We start from the raw sequence: 22,500 nt of genomic DNA, 5'->3' as shown, positions 1-22,500 counted from the left end.
AAAATTCAAAAAATGATTAATTAGTTTTCACCTCTACAAAATTAACTCAATTAACCTAATTTACTATGCCTACCAAGTTAACACATTAACCTAATCTCTAAGACCTGTACCTCGCCACCACCTCTGCCTCCCCTACTCCGTCATTACTGCTCCTCCCCCTCTCTCTCTCCGCTCCCTACCCCTCTCCCTTAGCATTGATTCTAAGGCAACTCCCCTTATGAAAGCGTGCCTCACTCCACCTTGAAACCTCTCTCTCCCTCCCTCCCTTCACTCGGCCTCTCGTGCCCCTCTCCCCCTTCGCTCAACACAAGTGTCTCTCTTCCCCCCTCTTCCCACCACTCAACCTCACCCTTGCAGCATACTACTAGAAGCATATGCAGGGGGAGAGATGGAGAAGCATCTACAAAGAGATGGAGCAAAGGAAGAGTGGTGAAGAAGGAAGAGATCTTCCTCCAATGCAGTAAGGTCAATGCCTACTTCAAAGGGGAATAGGCACCAAAGGGCCGATCAAGCTAAGTCTCCTTGTAATCCAAATCAATGGGACATACTATCTACATTAGAGAATACACAACGCTAAGTATTGCCCTACAACAAAATGCACATCCCCAACCATGCACACCCCACCGTACACCCCATTGTACCGAAGCAAACAAGAGTATTGGTTGTTACATTAAGCATCCCCCCCCCCCCAAACTCCGATGAGCCGCAAAGATGTCCCTGATCTGCGTCTGAGGCTCTCTCCCGCTGTGGAAGAGGGCATGGTCTCCTCGATATTGTGGGTGATTCCATGTTAATAATAGTGCCGCTATTGTGGCTAGTGTTATTGCAAGAACTAGATGGCTATGTAGTTTGATGTTTGTATATCAAGTATAATTATGTTGGGATTAGTTGGTGTGATGGATTATCAAATTGATTGTTACTAATGCAATTGGTGGCTTGAGCATAGATGATGAGATGGATAACAAGGAATAGATATGATTAAGAATAATTTGGATTGATTGAAGTATCGAGTGGTCAACAAAGGCCATGGGCCTTTAGCTCATTAATTTTAGATGAGGGCATCTTAAGCCTTGAAGCTATGTTGACAAATCCCTCTAATTGTGGACGATGGATCATTTTTTGTTGTTCTTGTCGATTCATGAATTTTGGCATAGTTAATCTTTTCTACTTCTCAATACATAAATAGAGTTTTGTGTGTGTGTGTGTGTGTAAAGATTCGACAACCCCCTTTCATAGTGAAATGAAAAGAATATTAGTAATGGACAAAAATAGAAAACTACTATGATTTGACCCAAAAAATGTAACTTGTAGGTGAAACCATACAAAAAAAAAAGAGGAGTAATTAGCAAAAGGTTTGTAGAATGCATAACTATATAGAGAAGATTTGCTTTGATAAGTCATAACAAGCATCACCTTTATCAAAGAGAGGAGTCTGCATACCTTCCACCATCCAACAAGAAGTGGTGAGAACCCACCTAAGCCTTAGTTGGGAAGACTTTGTTATCGATGTCACAATAACAATAGAAGCTAAACAACAAATTTAACCAACTCGATGTATACTTTATGATTGAAAAAGAATGAGTTAATTTGGAGTTAAAAGAGGGGATTTGTAAAGGATAGGCTTGAGCCTAGATGCCGAGTTGGATAAAAGGAATGGATATGTTTAAAATTAATTTGGATTGAAGTATCAAGTGGTCAACAATGGCCATAGGCCAATATGGTTAAATAATGTGTAAGCTATTGTCTAATTTACTTCATTAATTTTGGATGAGGGCATCTTAAGCCTTGAAGGTATGTTAGGAAATCCCTATAATTGTGGACAATGGATCATGTTTTTTTGTTCTTGTCGATTTATGAATTTTTGGCATAGTTAATCTTTTATACTTCTCATTACATAAATAGAGTGGCTTAGCAAAAATCTACCCCATTATACTACTGGACCAATTTCCAAAAATAAAATAGACCAAATGCAGCCACAAAAATCTAGAGACACACACATGGTATTATATACTTGACAAGTCAAGTACACTCAAAATGTTCTCAAGCAATTATGCGCGCATGATTGCAAACCCCCATGGAATCAAACATTAAACAAATATGATGAGAGATCCTAGAGTACATACGACTAATTAGAAAAATTGATTTATTTCACCGATAGCAATTCATATTCAATCACTTTTCTACTCCTTTCATAAGCCCTTATTGACAAGACCCTATGCTTCGAGCTCAAGTATGTCCCCACGATGTGAAAAAATGGAAAATCAGATTAGTATTAGTTAGCCCCACCCCCCCCTCAGAAATTAATGTTAGCTGACAATGTAAAAAAAACGAAAATTTGATTAGCATTAGTTAGCCCCACCCCACCTCAAAAATTAATGTTAGCTGACAATATATGCTTTGTGCAGGAGCATCTATCCTCATTTGCTTCTAATTTTGCATGGTCCTGGTGCTTGTGCATGTGCATGTGCGCATCGCACGTGTAAATGTGCATGCATAGCTACATGCATAAAGTGTGCAAATGTGTGCACCCCTATACATGCATATACATAGTATACATGTATAAGCAAACAGTGATTAGAAAACGCTACAAATACCAATGTGTCCCCTACATAGATGAAAATTCAAAAACTGGACAAGGGTCAACATATAGTCACCACAACACGCACTTCTAGATTAAATTTGGAAAATCATGCAAAACATCAAATCCCGTGCTATCTAGAAACACTTCCATTGACTTTGCTTCAGCAGTGGTCACATTCTCAATGGTCTTCTCAAAATACTAAATTTGATAATAGTGTTACAAGTAGCACCATATTTGGTATAACAGCTTGGTTCTCTCATCCACAAGCATGCTAGCATTGCAGATTGTCTCATGTCAATCCATCCATAATTGCCTTGTATAAAACCTTGCATATGTTCAGGTTATAAACGGTCCTGTGCATTGAGGGAAGGAAAGGCGGGAGGGGCTTGTGAAGCAGAAATTGTAATGTGAACAATTCCACTCATCAGCATATTCGTGCATGCAAGGAAACAATTTCCTATCAAAACCTCCACCAATCCATCAGAACACATGACAATAATATATGCTAGGAGCAATTAATCAGAGAAAACTGGTTGATATATGAATAATCTTCTCAATACATCTTGTCAACATCAAAGATCAATCTTTAACACTCTTTAACAACTGACTTGTGATAAACAAGTCCCAAACTCAAGCTGGCAAATATCAAATGCCTTCACATGTAGCCAAAGAAGAGTGATTCAAAGTCACTTTTACAGGCTCATAGCTTAGAATAGCAACACCCATGTCCCTCTTTGTCGATGATGCTCTTGCCATTTGGAAAATCCTAATGTCTTCATATAGCTGTTCTTTTATCCAAGACGTGTGGTAGTGGATCAGTGCCAGAGACACTATTGAGGAACATTGTACAGAGCAAACACCACGTAGCTGTATTCTGGTTTGTGAAGCTGACAAGGCGCAAACCTGGCCAGACATATATAAACAAATCTATTATATGCCAAAAATCATAACAGAAATTGCAGTTTCAAGCTCATGATAATCCCTCACACACTAAGAATAGTTAGGGCAAGTTTCCTCAGTTAGTAGATTCCAGGAAAAACCTTGCAAGCATGGGAGATTCCCTCCCCACAGAAGACACATGCCAGCTATTACACAATGCCATTGTAAAAAATTTCCCAAGTTCCATTACAAAAATACAAGCTAATATTACAAAGCATACCCACCAACCTCGAGTCAAAGGTACAAAGGCAGCCAAAAAAGGGAGACGCTTCATTAGGGATCAAACTTACCTTTCACGATGCAAAGCAAGGACTACATATGCTATGTAGTCGGATGTTAAAGGAAATCCCAAACAAGTGACATTTAAATATTGTTTCAGTCTGGCATCTTACGTGTATGGACAATGCCTCCATAGAGGTACCAAAGCAAGCAAGAGGAGAGGAAAAAGTAAATACAGCGTTGTATAACATTGTGTAAAGGCATTTTCTAGTAATAGGTTTGAGGAGCAATTGCATACAGCATCGAGTAAAAGCATGTCTAGTAATGTCTTACTAAATGTTGTTGAGTGTCACTAAAACATGAGGAAACTGAACCACGGCAGGAAAATTTCAACAAAGCATTTAGAGACATCCTCAGAATGGACATAATATACACTTGAAAAGAGGGCCCAGTGAAATATCCCTGAGGCTATGATGCATAGAACAGAAACAAATCATAGATGAAATCTAACCACTCACACAACAAATAGCATTAGGGTACTTCTTACAAACTCTCACCTTTTCATTTAGAATGGGGTGTACATAAGGGGCATTGCATCTGCCCAACAACCGTACATAATGCCAGACCACCAGACGTGACGACCAAGGATCACAGGTATAACCGTGCAACGGTGAAAGTATAGCAGTAGAGGAACAGGGAACAAGTGGACGACTTGACCAATAAGGAACATAGGTCTCAAGCGAAAATACAAAACTTCCTAGGCTGAAAGTGGGCTTTAATGTGGATAGATCATGGGCACCGAGAGAGGGGGATTCCCTTCTTTCGTTTCACGGTTGGTAATGCCAGGAGATTTCAGCCGAACAGTAGGGGTTCGATTCCCTCCAGAGCCCCCCATTGGGAAAGCTTCTTCATCACCGGGGATTTGCGTAGAAATTTCTGGAGGAGGCTCTGGAAATCCCTCAGAAATAGAAAGATCACTGTTTTCTTTTGGCTTTCTATTCATGGAGGGATTGCAGTGAACCTGTGGAGATCACGATTTGGGGCTGATCCCACTTGTCCTCGTTGTCATTCTGCAGAGGAGTCAGTGCGACATTGCCTTTGGGACTGCAGTCAGGCGAGGACTGTTTGGAAAGGGATTGCTCGGATACTCAGCATCTTTCACACTTCCCCTTTCCCGTATGGAGCTTGCTCTAACGGTTTTTCTTTAATACTTAATAGAAGTCTCTTTTTGCAAAAAAAGAAAGTGGGCTTTAAAGACACTCAGTCATTTTCCTTGGCTTTAAAGACACTCAGTCATTTTCCTTAATCATCTTTAAAAGGAAAGATGCTAGTCAATGCTTTCCAGAAAATAAAGAATATTCTTCACAAAAGTTGCCTAGCAATTTATGAAGGACAAACCTCAATGTCTGTTTAGATCAGATCAGCAACATTCATGGGCATTTCATCAATCTGTGTGCTGTAGTACTGCTCAATGTCCCGAAGGATTCTTATATCGTCACTTCGTACAAAGTTGATGGCAACACCCTGATACATTTACAAGCACGTAATCATTGTCTCTATCTGCTAGGCATTTTAAATAATTGAAAAGAAAAGTAAATAGATATTGCTGCTCAAGAAGACCAAAAACACGTACCTTTCGCCCAAATCGACCAGATCGACCAATACGATGTATGTATAGCTCACGATTGTTTGGAAGATCATAATTAATGACCAAAGAAACCTTCACATGACCCATATCAAAGACCCCTCCGCTACTTAGCAATGTTGAGAAAATGAAAAGATGCCTCATAATAGATGAAGCTAATAAAGGTTCACTTACTTGTTGTACATCTAGACCACGAGCCCAAACATCTGTCGTAATCAACACTCGTGTATTTCCATTACGGAATTCTGACATAATTGTATCACGTTCCTTCTGAGGCATTTCTCCATGCATAGAGGAGACTGTAAAATTGTGGCTCCGCATCTTTTCTGTGAGCCAGTCTACCTGATACTCCAAAAAAAACATGTGTACCAACACTCACAACAAAATCTTCAGAGAGGATTAAAAGATCGCATCAATTACATGCCCATCCCTCTATAGACTCTTGTGTGCTTTTTGGCGACTATGACAAAAATTATGACACCATAAATATGGAAAATAACCTCACCTTCCTCTTTGTATTGCAAAAGATAACAGCTTGTGTAATAGTAAGAGTATCGTAAAGATCACAGAGAGTGTCGAACTTCCATTCTTCACGTTCAACAGCTACAAAAAATTGTTTAATCCCCTGCCAAATGCAAATGAACATAGCACATTAACAAAAGCATGGCCTCAATCTACAAAAAAATGCCATTGAAACTTTAAAAAGAGTGCCATTATAACGTGATGCCACCTCAAGAGTCAGCTCATCACGCTTCACAAGGATGCGGACAGGATCAGTCATGAACTTGCTGGTGATTTCCAGGATCTCGTGGGGCAGTGTTGCAGATACAAGTACCACCTACAAATTGCAAGTAGCCTGATAATAAGATGGCTGATGCATTGGCAGTCACCAAGTTGAAAGGCTGGGATCTAGATAGCAACAAAAGGTTTTGCATGTACCCTACCTGAAGTTCTGGTGGAAGATATCGATATACATCGTAAATCTGATCCTTAAAACCTCGGCTTAACATTTCATCTGACTCGTCCTGCATCACCAAACAAGCATAAAATTCAAACCCAATCCAAAATTTCATGAGAACATCAGGAATACTATCTGACTGAAGCTCATAGACAAAAGCATGCAGGGCTCTAACCTCACTGCTCACAAAGCGACATGCTATATAGTTCACAATTCATAATACTAGGCATACTTTGTGTAAAGCTTGCATATATCCATATACACAGACTTTTTCATAGACTCTCGGTCACCACAAAGACGAGCACTAAAGGCTAATTTGAGTCATCATCTCATTCCCACACAACAGTGCTATTTTAACTTGTGTAATACGAAGAACTCCAATAAGTTACTAGACAAGTAGCTAGTTGAAGAAATGCAACACCGGAGAAGAAGAAATTAACCAGGAGTTAAAGAATAGATCAGATTTTTCAAAACACGCCGTCTCAAGAAACCCATGAGCGTATTCACAACGGTCACCACACATCTCTTACAAGGATTAGAAGCTTTATAGCCCTTGTTCGCAATGTCCTCCTCTTTATCATGTCATATACTCTTCCTGGGGTTCCTGAAACGACATGGACACCATTCTCCAACTTTCGGATATCTTCACCAATATTCTTGCCACCAATGCAAGCATGAGCCTGAATATTAATGAACCCACCAATAGCTAGAATCACTTTCTCGGTTTGAGCTGCAAGCTCTCTAGTAGGAGACAATATCAACGCCTGAATCCTGCGTAGCACCAGGAAGATACCTTTTATCAGTTTAAAGTAATGAGTCGTGACAATTGAAACAATAAAAAAGTATTCTAAGGTTACAAATATGAGACACAAAAAGCGTTATTTCTCTTCTTGTTGAATGAGTTTAAGTGTTTTACACCTCAGATTTGATTTTCTTTAAGGCATAGTGCCAATCAACCTAAGGCAAAATGATAAGCAAAGTAGAGAGACCATGGATGAGCAGAAGTAATGGCAAAAAGATATGCACGACGTCAAAAGGCCTATCTAGCAAGGCCTAGTTGCCAGAAAACCACCACTTTTTTGCAATGGGATTCTAACCATCGGACTCAGCTTCTAATGGACATCTTATCTCACAAGTCAAAGGTAAACTCACATTAGAGTTTGACATGAACGATATGGGAAGACTCCATTATTTTCTCAGCATAGAAATATGGAGAGATGACAATAGCATCATGATCACATAGGCAAATATAAGTTCTTCATAGTTTCATTTAATCACTCCCTACACTACTAGAAAGCAGTATTGAACTGTCAGCACATGACACGTCTTTTGATATAGATCCTCGTATGCATTGACATCTCATTGGAAGCCTCATTTATTTTACTATGACAAGGCCAGATATCCCTTATTCTCTCGGTGTCTTAGTCAATTTATGCATGATTCCAAAAAGACTCATTTTAAATCAGCTAAAAAAGTCCTCAAGTACTTGAAAGATACATGAGATTATGGATTGAAAGATGATAACACTGACCAGGACCCTCAATCACGAACCTAAACACAAGGAGGAGATATAAGAGCTCCGCGGCTTGTTGATTTTCACAAATACCTTGATGCTGATTGGGTAGACAACGTAGATGATATAAGATGTACAAGGGGATACAATCTCAGCCTTGGTTCAGCAGCTTTATTCTTAGCAAAGCAAGAAGGAACCAACAGTTACCTTATCATCAACAAAAACAGAATACAAAGGATCAACCAATATAAGATATGCAGCAGTTCTTTCCAAAGAACCAACAGTGCTCTATTTCGATAATATGAGCAGCATTCACTAGCAAAGAATCCAGCATTTCATGCCAAAAGAAAGAATATTGAAGTGCATTATCACTAAGGTGTTAGAAATTACCCAACAAAGGGTACGCACAGCAGAAGACTGATAGTAATGCCCAGGAGCTCACACAGTGTGATGTGGGGTGTGGAATCACAAACTTCTTCAACTTATGTGCATAGAATAGATGCGCAGACTCATCAATAGACAATGAACCAACCAGATAGAGAAACCACCAAAATAATATATTTCCGTCCAAAGCTATGGACACGATACAAAAGAGATAGATCCAGAGTCCCACCAATGGTGTGGTCCTCTGATCTTACCACAAGGTACTTCTCCTATCTGCTGGCTATCTCTAGACTCGATCCTGCGTGCTCCTTGTCGAGCTTCAGTAGACTTGGTCACCGTGACTTGATTTCTACACCTTGCTGCCCTGGATGTCAACCTAGGTGTGCAGCCTTAACTCAGCTTGTCTGTAGCACTTCAGCCTCCTATACACCTCCTGGATGTAGGCCCTATAGGTGCTGATCTGCTGCTCCAGTCTGCTGAGGCTCTGCTGCTCCAGATGATGTAGAATGAGGCCAAGAGCCTCTGCTTTTATAGGCCCTAAGGGGCTGGGAAAACCTGCCGACCCAGGCCCCTAGATCCGGCCGACCTGGTTGGTACTTCCTGCCCCCCCCCTGGCCGCCTTTTCTGGCCCCTCCTGGGCCGACTTTACTGCCCTATATAAGGGCTATTGCTGGGCTCTTTTGGGCTGCTGCTTGGCCCCAAGGGCAGCCCCCATTTGGCCCTACTCTTGGGCATATCTATAACCAGGTGGCTGGCCCACCATAGCCTCCACCTCTGCCCCTTCTGTCGTGCTGGTTCTGCCCTCTGCCAGGCTATCTCCAGCCACGTGTGCAGCGCCGTACTCATCCGTACTGCTGCTGAGGTCAGCCGCCATGTGTCACCATCATGCAGCCACTCCTCACCTTCTCTAGATGTGCTGCCCACATGACAGCCATGATGCTGTGCATGTGGCAGTCCCTTTCTCTCTTTTTCTGTGGGGTACTCCCCTAGGTCTCCCTCCCCCATGCTCTCCTCATATGGGGCTTACAAATGGGGAGGTGACCATTCCAACATAAGGTTCTCAGTGACCTTGCATATTGTCCGACACGAGTGTTGGGTCTCGGAGTGAGAGGAGAATACCGAAATTTAGAGTTGTATTAAGAATGCAAGAGTTCTATTACAAAGAATAGCCAAAATGAGGAATGTATCCTCTACAAAGGAAACTAACCCTAGGGGGGGAAATCTTCTAATTGGAGGAAAAAGTGTCCCAAGAGTGTGTTCACCACACTATTCATAATCTAGCAGAACCCCCTTGTAGTGTCATGTACAAAGGAAACTAACCCTAATACTAACCCTAGGGGGGGAAATCTCCTAATTGGAGAAAAAAGTGTCCCAAGGGTGTGTTCACCACACTATTCATAATCTAGCAGATCCCCCTAGTAGTGTCATGTACAAAGAAAATGGATCAATCAGCGAAAGAAAATAGGCCTAAAGCTTTGCAAAAAGCTTCAAACTTTTATTTGCATAGTGCCTTGGTAAATAGATCAGCAACCTTCCAAGGTCGGCCTCACAGAGCGGGTGGACAAGGTGCCCTTCTTTTATTATACCTCTGAGGTTGGCAAGAGGCTCCAGATCGACACTTTGACTGGACCCCTTCTAGGGAGAGGCATTGGGTGGCCCAGAGGGTGCCACACGAGGTCCGTTCCAGGTTTTGGACTCGCCATTGGTCCAGTTTGCGGCCAAGGAAGATCTCCTACTTCTTTAGGCTGGTCACCCATATTAAGCAACTAACAATCCCCAATTTCTGGGGCAATCTAACAGCTCACAGGCCAGCCAAAAGGCCAGCCACCTCAGCCAAACAAGTGGCCAGAAAGACCAGCTGGTCTGGCCGACCAGCTGGCAGGCACACCGACCAGCTGGCAGGCCCACCGACCAGCTGGCCGACCAGCTAGGTCTGGCCTATAAAAGCACAAGCCCTCACACTCCTTCAGACAGGACAGGACCTGCAGCTGCTCCTCTTCTCCTCCATGCTTTGCTGCAGCCCCGCCTGCTCCACTTCTACCTCTCCTCTTCAGTTCTGCTCCTCTCTGCCTCCTGGCTGCTGCCTTCTCTCTGCCTCTCCTTCCTGCCTCCTAGCTGCTCCATCTTCTCCTCCAGATCTGCCCCAACTTCTCCTCCTCTGCTCCAGATCTGCTCCTCTGCTTCAGCTCTGTCCCTTATGCTCCAGATCTGTCCCATCCTCCTCCAGATCTGTCTCTTTTGCTCCTCTGCTCCAGATCTGTCCCCTCCTGCTCCAGATCTGTCCCCTCCTGCTCCAGATCTGCTCCTTATCTTCATCATCATCAAGCTACACGGAGGACTGCGTTACGCTCCCTCTGCTGCTATATTTCCTACTGTTTCTCTACATGGAATCATCTTTCTGATTCACCTCAGCCACGGTCCTTGAGACACGACAGCTTGAGGTTCTTGTATTCAGTTTTTCATATTACCGACAGGCACTATGTTTTCTCAGTTCCGTTCTTCGGTTGTGTCTGAGTATTGTCTACTTTTTGATCGCTCCACTGCAAACCCTATCGTTTCTCTATATGGTATCAGAGCCATGGTGAGCTAAAGACCCCAGATCTCTGGTGATCTAAAGATCCTGCTTCTTCATGGAGGCCATAGGTACAGGGAGCATCACTCCTATGAACATATCAGTTTCCTCTTCATTCCGCTGCGCACTAAGGGAGAGAACTCCATCTTCTACTCCCATCCCTAACTGAATACAGCTCACAGGCCAGCCAAAAGGCCAGCCACCTCAGCCAAACAAGTGGCCAGAAAGACCAGCTGGTCTAGCCGACCAGCTGGCAGGCCCACCGACCTGCTGGCCGACCAACTAGGTCTAGCCTATAAAAGCACAAGCCCTCACACTCCTTCAGACAGGACAGGACCTGCAGCTGCTCCTCTTCTCCTCCATGCTTTGCTGCAGCCCCGCCTGCTCCACTTCTACCTCTCCTCTTCAGTTCTGCTCCTCTCTGCCTCCTGTCTGCTGCCTTCTCTCTGCCTCTCCTTCCTGCCTCCTGGCTGCTCCATCTTCTCCTCCAGATCTGCCCCAACTTCTGCTCCTCTGCTCCAGATCTGCTCCTCTGCTTCAGCTCTGTCCCTTCTGCTCCAGATCTGTCCCATCCTCCTCCAGATCTGTCTCTTCTACTCCTCTGCTCCAGATCTGTCCCCTCCTGCTCTAGATCTGCTCCTTATCTTCATCATCATCAAGCTACACGGAGGACTGCGTTACGCTCCCTCTGTTGCTATATTTCCTACTGTTTCTCTACATGGAATCATCTTTCTGATTCACCTCAGCCACGGTCCTTGAGACACGAAAGCTTGAGGTTCTTGTATTCAGTTTTTCATATTACCGACAGGCACTATGTTTTCTGAGTTCCGTTCTTTGGTTGTGTCTGAGTATTGTCTACTTTTTTATCGCTCCACTGCAAACCCTATCGTTTCTCTATGACCCATGGAGGCTTGCCCATGCCCTTGGTTGGAGCAAATGCCGCTGGAGGGGCAGTGTCACTGCTACTCGTAGCGCGGTGAGGATTTGGATGGGAGCCCTCAAGATTTTGACCTGCATGCAAAGCCTTCAAAGGAACTACACCTAAGGGATGGTGGCCTAGTTGACTAAGGGAGGACATGCATCCCAGAGTGATGAGGTCTTTCCAGCTTACCGGATACAAGGTCAAAGCATTCAGAGGATACAACTCCGCGAGGCAATTCCTCTTGCTAGCCCGGATCCTCATTCCCCTTCGGAGGATAGCGTGTGGGAGGTACTAACCAATGTCATGCATCAGGTGCCACCCTCGGCTACCTTGGTCGCCATCCAACAGGATATCGTTTACACCTTGCCCTCCACCTGGGAGCTAGGGCGACTGTTGCGACGCGCGCACGTTTCTGCAAGGCTTGGCCTACAAGAGTTTTCTACACATTCACTCCGCGAGGTATTCATTGGTTGTATAGTCCCCCCACTTGGTTGTTAGCCCTGTACCAGAGATCCCCTAAGCAGTGAGCTGGGTTTCTTTGGAATAGGCTGGTTTTTTCTTTCAGCCTTAATCAAATTTTTCCATACTCAGCACCTTCAGGGCTGATATTTTGTATGAAAGTTTTTCAATTATTAATAGAAGGTTCCTTTCTTTGCCAAAAAAAAAAAAGCGACATTGTCATGTCTCCCCTATATGAAGCCTCTCTAACATAATTCAATCTACTTGGTGCAGGCAAAGAAAATTGGATTCCTTGCCACAGTCATGTTACGCTCTAGCCGAGGTAGCATGACCTCGGAAGAATCAGTCGACATTTCCCTTATAGGATCTATTTTTGTAATATATGTGTTTGCGCTTTATGTAAATGATCGGGAGGGATTAATGTCAAGGTCCTAGGTGAGGGCTGATAGCACCAGACTAGATAGATCTGAGACCAAGGGCCTAGTGCAAAGATTGTGCCTAGGGGCAAGGAATTAAATGCATCCCAAGAGAGGGGTGAAATGTTGCATTAGGAAGGCCCTATATGGATGACATGTGGCATCTAGATCTATCTAGGGATATGGGGTCTGTCAAGACTAGTGAGAGAATGGAAGAATGTGTGGATTTAGGTAATTTCGATATCGCTCTCTCTCTCTCTTGCTTGAAGACTTGGCAGAATTGGCTGGGTGGAAACGAAAGGTGCTACTCCCGTGATCTGTAGAGAAGAGAAAGGCAAATTTGTTTTACATTTGGTATCAGAGCCGAGGATGTGCATAAAACCGCTTTTAGGAGCAGGTTTGGTCATTATGAGTTTTTGGTAATGCCCTTCGGACTTACCAATGCTCCAGCGACCTTCGTCATGCTTATGAACGATTTACTACGCCCGTATATCGAAAAGTTCGTAGTACATTTTATTGACGATATCCTAATATTCAGTAAAAGTGTTACTGAGCATCATGAACACTTAAGGATAGTGTTCAGTACTTTGAGGAAAGCCAGTCTTTACGTGAATAAAAAGAAAACTATACTGTGTATGGTTAGGCTTGAGTACTTAGGGTTCATAATTACTCCACAGGGGGTAGAAATGGATCCGAAGAAAGTGGCTGCGATACTAACTTGGCCAATCCCTCAGAGTCTGACCGCGTTGCGATCATTCTTGGGATTTGTCCAGTTTTATAGAAGGCATATCAAAGGATATTCCGGAATAGTATCGCCATTGACTGATCTGACCTCAGATAAAGTACCTTTTATTTGGGGACAGAATCAACAAGAAAGTTTTAACACCATAAAACAAGCTGTGGTCACAGGACCGGTGTTAAAAATAGTTGATCCCCAGAAACCGTTGTTCCTAGAAACCGATGCAAGTGGCATTGCGGTAGGAGCAGTCCTCCTTCAAGAGGGAAGGCCAGTAGCCTTTGAAAGCAAGAAGCTTTCTCCCTCTCAAAGGAATTGGCCAACTCATGAATTGGAGTTGTATGCTGTTATCCATGCTTTGAAAACATGGAGACATTATCTGTATGGTTCAGAGTTTTATGTGGATGTGGATCATGATACTCTGAAACATTTCTGTAAACAGCCTGACTTGAGGGGCCGCCAAGCTAGGTGGGCAGAGCTCATGCAGGAGTTTAATCTAACGATTCGGTACCGAAGAGGAAAAGACAATAAGGTAGCTGATGCGTTGTCTCGCATTATGCACAACCTCAGTTTCACGGTATTAGAGAGTGCTCTAATGACCGAGATCAGAGAAACTCAAAAGGTGGACGAGTTTGTCCAGAGCTTATGGCCTAAGGCTCATGTGTTAAAACCCGGGGAAAGTGAAAAGGATGACCTGGCATCCAGAAAAGGCCAAACTTATGCAAGATATACCATAAGGGATGGTATGCTAGTTAGAAATGGCAAGGTTGTAGTACCTGGTCAGAATGATCTCAGGCAGAGAGTCATTCGACAATGCCATGATAGCCCATGTGCGGGACATCCAGGAGTCGAGAAGACATATGATCTCGTGAAGCGAGATTTCTTTTGGCCAAAGATGAAAAAGCATATTCATGAATATGTGACACGGTGTTTCTCGTGTAAGGTAAGTAAGGCCGAGCGGGTGAAGCCACCCGGACTTTTACAACCCTTGGAAATACCACTAAGTAAGTGGGAGAGCATTTCCATGGACTTTATTGTAGGGCTACCTGCAACGCAAGGAGGGTATAATTCTATCCTTGTGGTGGTTGATCGTCTAACCAAGATGGCTCACTTCATTCCGACTAGAGAGTCTGTTAGTGCCCCGCAAGTGGCGGATTTGTTCTTTAGACATATATTTCGTCTGCATGGATTACCTAGATCCATAGTGTCAGACCGAGATGTCAGATTTACCGGTCATTTCTGGACAGCGGTATTCGAGACACTGAGGACTGAGTTAGGAATGAGTAGTGGGGATCATCCTGAGACGGATGGTCAGACGGAGAGAGTCAACCAGACTTTAGAGGATATGCTGAGGGCATATGTGTCATTGAGGCAACATACATGGGACAAGTGGTTGCCATTGTTGGAGTTTGCCTACAATGATAGGAAACATTCATCTACTGGGTTCAGTCCGTTTGAGCTGAACTATGGTTATAGACCAGCCAATCCGACTATAGTTGGAGTACCTCAGAAAGTGCCTAGTGCCGCGAACTTTGTAGTTCAGATGCGGGAGATGCTAGCACTTGCGAGAGCTAATATCCGTCAGGCTATGGATAGAGCCAAGGTGTATGCGGATGAAAATCGGTCTATAAGAGTATTTGAAGAAGGAGAAAAAGTTTTTCTCAGAATTCCTTCGCACTCGAAGTCGTTGACTTCAGGAGAGTGTGCTAAATTATCACCTCGATACTGTGGGCCGTGGTTAATTCTAAAGAGAATAGGCAGTGTAGCCTATAAATTAGAATTGCCACAGGGGTGTAAGGTGCACCCGGTTTTTCATGTTTCACGTTTAAAGAAATTTTTACATACTGGTGACTCACTAATCGAAGGTGTGGTTTTGTTTCAGGAGATAGAGGATATTGCAAGGCGCAAACCAACAAGAATCCTGGACCGAGGAACGATGCAAATACGAAATCGGAAGATACCCACGGTGTTGGTTGCATGGCATGGTCAGCCTCTATCCGAAGCTACCTGGGAATCCGTATATCAGTTGCGGAGAGTGTTCCCAGACTTTATCATCGAGGACGCTAATGTCTGAAGAGGGAAGGAATGTTACGCTCTAGCCGAGGTAGCATGACCTCGGAAGAATCAGTCGACATTTCCCTTATAGGATCTATTTTTGTAATATATGTGTTTGCGCTTTATGTAAATGATCGGGAGGGATTAATGTCAAGGTCCTAGGTGAGGGCTGATAGCACCAGACTAGATAGATCTGAGACCAAGGGCCTAGTGCAAAGATTGTGCCTAGGGGCAAGGAATTAAATGCATCCCAAGAGAGGGGTGAAATGTTGCATTAGGAAGGCCCTATATGGATAACATGTGGCATCTAGATCTATCTAGGGATATGGGGTCTGTCAAGACTAGTGAGAGAATGGAAGAATGTGTGGATTTACGTAATTTCGATATCGCTCTCTCTCTCTCTTGCTTGAAGACTTGGCAGAATTGGCTGGGTGGAAACGAAAGGTGCTACTCCCGTGATCTGTAGAGAAGAGAAAGGCAAATTTGTTTTACAAGTCAAGCACTGTAATCTTTAGTGAGAATGGTGATGAGTGTTTGCTGACAACTCATGACGATCTCGAAGTACCCTCCTCAACCATACATAATCTACCATTGCAAGGAAGGCTGCCCTATACTCAGCCTCATAGGTTGAGGTGGCAACAATGAATTGTCTCTAGCTTAACCAAGATATGCATGACTTGCCAAAAAAAATTGTGAACAATCGAGTAACAAAATCACCTGCCTCGTTTGAGTCACTAAAACACAAAAAGCTACAAGCTGTCCCCCTTTTGATAAAACAATCCAAGATTGTGTGTTATCCTATAGGTAAGGGAAAATACACTTAACTGCTTAGTACTAGGACTGTGAATGGACTTGCTAGCTTGGAAAACACCAAACTGAATATTTGGTCTAGTGTTGCACAGATAGATATCATAGGGCTCTCCTACATCATAAAAATTCATTTGCAACCCTGGGTTCCAAATGGACATGTAATCTTGAAAACCAAATTTATGCACGACTTTTGTATGTACTCCGACTGAAGTAAAACTATGCCTTTATTTGATTAACCATATGCCCAAGTAGACCCAGATCTGACACCTCAAATGCATATTGTAAGTCAGCTTTAAAAGGAGGGATGGCATGTTCATTGTTCGTAGCCAGCAACATGAGCCTATTTAACACAAAGGATGCTCCAAGTTGAACTGTTTCTGATTTTTGGCTGATCCATTAGCATATCCCCATAAATTCTTTGCAGCCAACCAAATAAATTTCCACAAGAGGAAGAGGGGTGGTTCGTTCTCCAACTTATTCTCCTGTATTTAAACCCATATTCTTCAAAAATAAATTTAAAAAAATGCTTGCGATAAAGCCAAAAATTAAAACTCAAGCTGAGTCAAGATATTTGTAAACATTAGCCTTAAGTCTACACTAGACCATAGTTGCCAGCCAAAACGGAAACGGAAAAACGGCAATATGGTACAATTTATGTATAAAATGTTTTTTATACATAATACAATTATCAATAGAGTGCAAATTATACATAATACAATTATCTATACTTGAAGCATCATGCATGCTTCTATGATTCTAAATTCCTGTGATGATTGATCCATCTAGTATCATCTATTATCCATGAATGATGCTTCAACAATCAACATGTGTCATGAACTAACTTCTAACAAGTTTGAAGTTACAACAATCTGAAGTTTGAGAGGGAGGATGGAGAGGTGAGAAAGGATGGAGAGATAGGAGGATGGGGAGGTGAAAGAGGATGGAGAGGTAGGAGTCGGAGGAGGATGAGAGGTAGGAGGAGGAGAGCTAAGAGAGGAGAGGTAGTGGAGGGATGGAAAGCTGAGAGCCAGCCTGCAAGATGGAGGGGGGAGCAGGCTGCCGGTGCCAGGGCCCCAAGAATCAAAGATGGAGAGGCTGGAAAGCAATAGGATGGAGAGCAGCAACACGGACGAATCGACAAAAAACGTTTTAATCAAAAGAAGACAAAAACAGTTTAATCAAAAAAGGCCCACCCAAAAAAACAGCCCAAATTTTTTTTTTGATTACAAAACGGCGTTTCTAAAAGAAACCCCGTTTCTGTTTTGGCATTTCCATTTCCAGGCCAGAAACAGCCGTTTCTGGTGACTATGCACTAGACCCAAAAAGCTGCAACAGTAAACTCTAATTTCCTGCAAATGTCAACTATATACCTGAAATTGACAAAATCCTCAAATTTTCATACTCGATTTGAGTGATCAAGCTTCACCCATCAAGCTTTCTCTTTAAAAGGAAGATGTGAGGCTATGATACTGAATGTTTGGTTTGGAAATGAAAGGAGAACAAAACAACATGGAGTTGTATTGATAATGCAAGAGTTGACAAACAAAGTGAAGGCATGTGGCTCTCAAGAGACGAGCAAAGCAAGGAGCATGAATCTAAGGCGGGTGGCTCTTTGTCTATATATTTTTTGTCCCAACTACTTTCATAAGACTAGAATATATCTGATCTTACAAATTAAAATGTTTTATAGAACAAGAACAAAGGAAAGAAGGGAGTTTGAAAGAGACTTTGTGAGTCAATGAGAAAAAAAATAGAAATTACAAAAATGAAAAAAAGAATGGTTGAATCAACAAGCAAAAGCAATCCCACCCTTAATTCATCGTGCATAGGGCCAGCTCTCGTCAGCATTCGTCAAGATTTCTCCTTGAAAAGAGGATCTAAGGCTTAATACCAAATGTTTAGGGATCTATCCTCTACAGAGGAAACAAACCCTAGGGGAAACCCTCCTAATTGGAGGAAAAAGAGTCCCAAGGGTGTGTTTACAACAAACTACTCATAATCTAACAAGAAGCCCATCACATACTACTTTAATGTTTTGAATTTCTGTTGAAGAATCTCCATGACTACCAGATTCGAGAATCTAGATCGATCGTGAGGTAGATTCTATTCAATATGTGCACACAGTACAATCCTGCTAGTTTCCCATATAAACGTCGCAGGCGTTTTGGTGGAGCATACCTTTCGATGCTTTGATGCTAGCCCTAGGACGCATGTGAGAGCTCCCTTCGCTCTCGACGTTTTGTTTTTTACTTGTCTTGTTCGTTTACTAATCTCAAACAAAATTGGCACGTCTTTACAATCTTCTGCGGTGTTCTCGCATAACCCGTGCACGGCCTACTGATTTCTAATAAATCCCTGCAATTTGAGTTCTAGGGAATACTTTCCGCAACTAGAAAAGGAACCGTATCCCTCGTAATCCCTAAAACCGTTGTCGAAGGAAAGGAGTCTTACTCTCTAAGCGTGGTGTCGACTATCTGGCAAACAGCGAGGGCGATCATAGAAGTCTTGCCAGTTCCTGACTGAGCCTGCGCAATCACATCCCTGTTCTGTATAATGGGGCGAATGGCACGTTGCTGAATGGCAGAGGGCTTTTCAAATCCGTAAGCGTAAATTCCTCTGAGGAGCTCGTCTCTGATGCCCATTTGATCGAAGCCGGTAATAACCTCAACGCCAGGGGTCGTTTCGAAAGCGAGGTTGTCATCGTCGGGGTTGCGGGGGTTTGTGCGGTTGCGGGGGACAACGGAAGGGGCAGCCATCAAGAAAAGCAGGGATCAGGTCGAAGGGGGAGAGCGGAGCGGAAATCAAGTCTTACGAAGTCTTATAGCCGACTTGACCTAAAATACAGTTCACAAGTAATAATTAGAGATAATATTCTTTTTATTGAGAGAATTTTCAATTGCTTAATCACAACTTTCGAACTCAGGAAAAAATAAATAAAAATGCCTTTTTTGCTCTCATTGTTTCCTCCGACAAGGACTTGGAGTGGCCTTTACGTTCAAAAGACAAAGTAGCATCAGAAGAGCCCTGCCCTTGATGCCTTGCCAATGATGTTTCATTCATCAAGGTTTTTCTCGCCTATGGTGATAGCTATTTGCTGTTTTGAGCTCTTAGAGATTTAGATACACTTTCATTATAACAAGAGGGTTGCTCTACTACTACTACAAGTAGCTTGACTCATCTACGACGAGTTAGAGACCCACTCTACCGAGTCTCAAGGTGGTAAAATGTCAATTAATTTTAATAAATAGAATATCAAATAAAGGCACTGCGTGGGTTGGTTGCAAGATAGTAAAGGTGAAGCATAGATGGCAAATCTCCAAATTAAAAAGATGTGTTTTCCACATATGCATGCAATTCAATTAATGGGAATGTTTATGATGTGAATTTTCGATCTAAGCATCGAGGAGAAGGTCACACACACACACGAGCACACACACACACACAGTGATAGAGAGTGTGTGAGAGAGATGGATGTTTGTTATACATGAGGAAAGGGTTGAAATTAGACTACTAACATCACCAAATTTATTAAGTGTGTCATGGTTAGAGCTAGCACTATTGGCAAGGCTTGTATGCTGATCTCTTAAACCAATAATATAACAAAAGAACTTTTATAAACACAACAAACATTTAAATGCAAGCAACAGACTCTAACCAAAAAATTATCTATAACAGAGTACTTCAATATATATTCGTGAGCAAAGTCATAACTAAGCATATAAAAAATAGACACACAAACATCCCTAAGGGAAAAGCATGCAGCCATGTACTGAGAGTGCTCACAACGGAAGCAAGAATAGAAGAGGGAGAGAGAGAAACAAAGAGCCACACAAGTTTTGGTGGGTGCAGAACACCCTAATCTTCTTTTTCATTCATTTATATATGTGTTTGAGTATTGTACATAGCCGGGGTAAAGGCACGGTGACCTTTAACCCCACAACCTCCCACTTAAAGGACAATGTGCCTTTAAGGGAGAACAACCAGTGAGCATACTATCCAATGCCCTTTGTCAACATATCTGCAGGGTTATCATCTGTATGAACCCTGACAAGCTCTATGCGCTTGTCCTCAAGTACCTCCCTGATGAAATGGTACTTGACCTCAATGTGTTTGGTCTTTGCATGAAAGACCAGCTGAATAGCACTTATGGAATCACTATGCAATGTCGGTACACATGTATGAATCCCCAAATCTCCCACTAGTCGATCAAGCCATATAGCCTCCTTGCAACCCTCTGTGGTTGCAACATACTCAGCCTCTGTGGTAGACAAAGCAACGCACTTCTGTGCACGAGACATCCACGACACTGCACCACCTGCAAAGGTGAACACATAACCAGAAGTGGATCTCCTACTATCCACATGCCCTGCATAGTCTGAATCTGTGTACCAAAGCAGATGCACATCTCCTTGGTACCCTTCATGTACCTCATGATGCACTTAACTGCCTCCCAATGCCTCTTTCCTGGATTAGCCATATACCGGCTAACAACTCCCACTGCAAATGCAATGTCTAGTCTAGTAGCTATCACAGCATACATAAGACTCCCAACCGCTGATGCATAAGGAACCTTGGCCATCATGGCCCTCTCCTCATCTGATTTGGGACTATCTGTATGACTCAGTTTCACATATGGAGGCAATGGAGTACTCACTGCCTTCCCCCCCTCCATATTGAAACTGCAATACTTTTGTAACATACTCCTTCTGTGAAAGCCAAAGGAGTTTCCTACTCTGATCACGCATGATGCACATACTAAGAATATGATCTGCAAGTCCCAAATCCTTCATATCAAAGGCCTCATGCACCTTGGCCTTTAATGCATCTAGCTCATAAGTATTCTTGCTAGCCAATAGCATATCATCCACATATAGTGCTAGGATTATCAGGCTATTATCCTTAGCCCTTTTAGTGTAGAGGCAGTGATCAATTTCACGACTTTTAAAACCCTGGGACCGAATGAAAGCATCAAACTTCTGATACCATTCTCTAGGCGCTTGTTTAAGACCATAGAGACTCTTCTTCAGCTTGCAAACCAAATGCTCTTTGCCCTTTTCTTCAAAGCCTTCCGGTTGCACCATGTAAATTTCCTCATGCAGATCCCCATGCAAGAAAGCTATCTTGACATCCATCTACATAAGCTCCATATACTCTACTGCCACTAGTCCAAGCATGCATCTAAGTGTGGTCATCTTCACAACCGGAGAGAATATCTCATCAAAGTCCACACCCTTCTTTTGCTTGAACCCTTTAGCGACCAAACGGGCCTTGTACCTAGGCACATCATCAGCTGTGACCTTCATCTTGCAGACCCATTTACATGGCAATGCTTTCTTTCCATGTGGTAAAGAAACCAAGTCCCAAGTCTTATTTTTCATAAGTGAACTCATCTCTGATTGCAGAGCATACTCCTACTTGCATTGATCCTCGTGCATCATAGCCTCTCTGTAGCAAGAAGGCCCCCCGCAATCAGTAAGCATCACATAGCCTACCCCTGGAACAAACCTATCAGGCGGTCTAGACACTCTAAATGATCTTCTCAAGGGCATTTCTACTTGCTGTCCCACCTGCATATCAGCCACATTTGGCTCATCATTTCCACCAATAGATGATCCATCATCTACCCTTTATTGTATACCTGTGGGAGTACTTGGTGGTACCATTTCTTTCCCATTTCTTGCACATTTGGTGCATGGAATGGACAGCTTGTTGTCTATCAACATATGCAGAGGTGGATTCACATCCTGGAAAGTGATTCTCCTCATTTCCACATCCCTCATGGGTGCCTTATGCATCTTCTTCTCATTGAAGACTATATCATGGCTGCGTATGATCTTCTTTGCTTCTGGATCCCAGAGACGATAGCCCTAGAAAGATGCATTTCCTAGACTTAAGATCTAGCTTCTTTCGAAGCTCTTTTGGCACATGTGCATATGCCTCACACCCAAATATACGCAAATGAGAGTAAGAGGGCTTCTTGCCTCTCCATGACTCTTCAAGAATACCACCATCCAAACTCTTACTAGGTGATCTATTGATCACATGCACTGCAGTCTTCATTGCCTCAGCCCAAAAACCACCAGAAAGACTTGCATTGGAAAGCATGCATTGCAACCTTTCTTGAATGGTATAGTTCATCTTTTCTGCAACTGGATTTTGCTCTGGAGTATGAGGGGATGTGAGCTCCCTCTTAATCCCACGTGTATCATAGAAATGCTGAAAGTCATGAGAGAGATACTCTCCACCATTGTCAGTCCGTAGGCATTTAAGCGTTCTACCTAACTGATTCTC

At 42.9% G+C, this 22,500-nt stretch overlaps 1 protein-coding gene across 1 annotated transcript; it reads right to left on the bottom strand.

Moving 5' to 3' along the window:
• Positions 1-3,096: 3,096 nt before the first annotated feature.
• EIF4A-III (eukaryotic initiation factor 4A-III) lies at positions 3,097-19,032 on the bottom strand. Its single transcript, XM_087394341.1, has 9 exons — positions 18,661-19,032; positions 6,873-7,113; positions 6,329-6,409; positions 6,115-6,222; positions 5,890-6,009; positions 5,559-5,726; positions 5,373-5,459; positions 5,138-5,263; positions 3,097-3,484 (listed from the first exon to the last, which is right to left on the bottom strand). The coding sequence occupies exons 1-8, from the start codon at positions 18,963-18,965 to the stop codon at positions 5,150-5,152; spliced, it is 1,224 nt and encodes a 407-aa protein (XP_087250467.1). The 5' UTR covers positions 18,966-19,032; the 3' UTR covers positions 3,097-3,484; positions 5,138-5,149.
• Between the last annotated feature and the right edge of the window lie 3,468 nt (positions 19,033-22,500).

Source organism: Dipteris shenzhenensis, chromosome 1, assembly GCF_047967505.1.
Source record: "Dipteris shenzhenensis isolate YYH24624 ecotype China chromosome 1, Dip_SZ_1.0, whole genome shotgun sequence".
NCBI lineage: Eukaryota > Viridiplantae > Streptophyta > Polypodiopsida > Gleicheniales > Dipteridaceae > Dipteris > Dipteris shenzhenensis.
Note: the sequence above shows the minus strand (reverse complement) of the source record. Positions and strands in the feature narration are given on the sequence as shown.

What these genes read in the sequence shown, in the direction of transcription:
- EIF4A-III (XM_087394341.1), bottom strand. Translation starts at nt 18,965, where the DNA reads ATGGCTGCCCCTTCCGTTGTCCCCCGCAACCGCACAAACCCCCGCAAC. An exon ending in TTTGCAATACAAAGAGGAAG is followed by an intron (nt 5,727 to 5,889) that starts GTGAGGTTATTT and finishes TTGGAGTATCAG; the next exon opens with GTAGACTGGCTCACAGAAAA. An exon ending in GTGGTCTAGATGTACAACAA is followed by an intron (nt 5,460 to 5,558) that starts GTAAGTGAACCT and finishes GGTCATGTGAAG; the next exon opens with GTTTCTTTGGTCATTAATTA.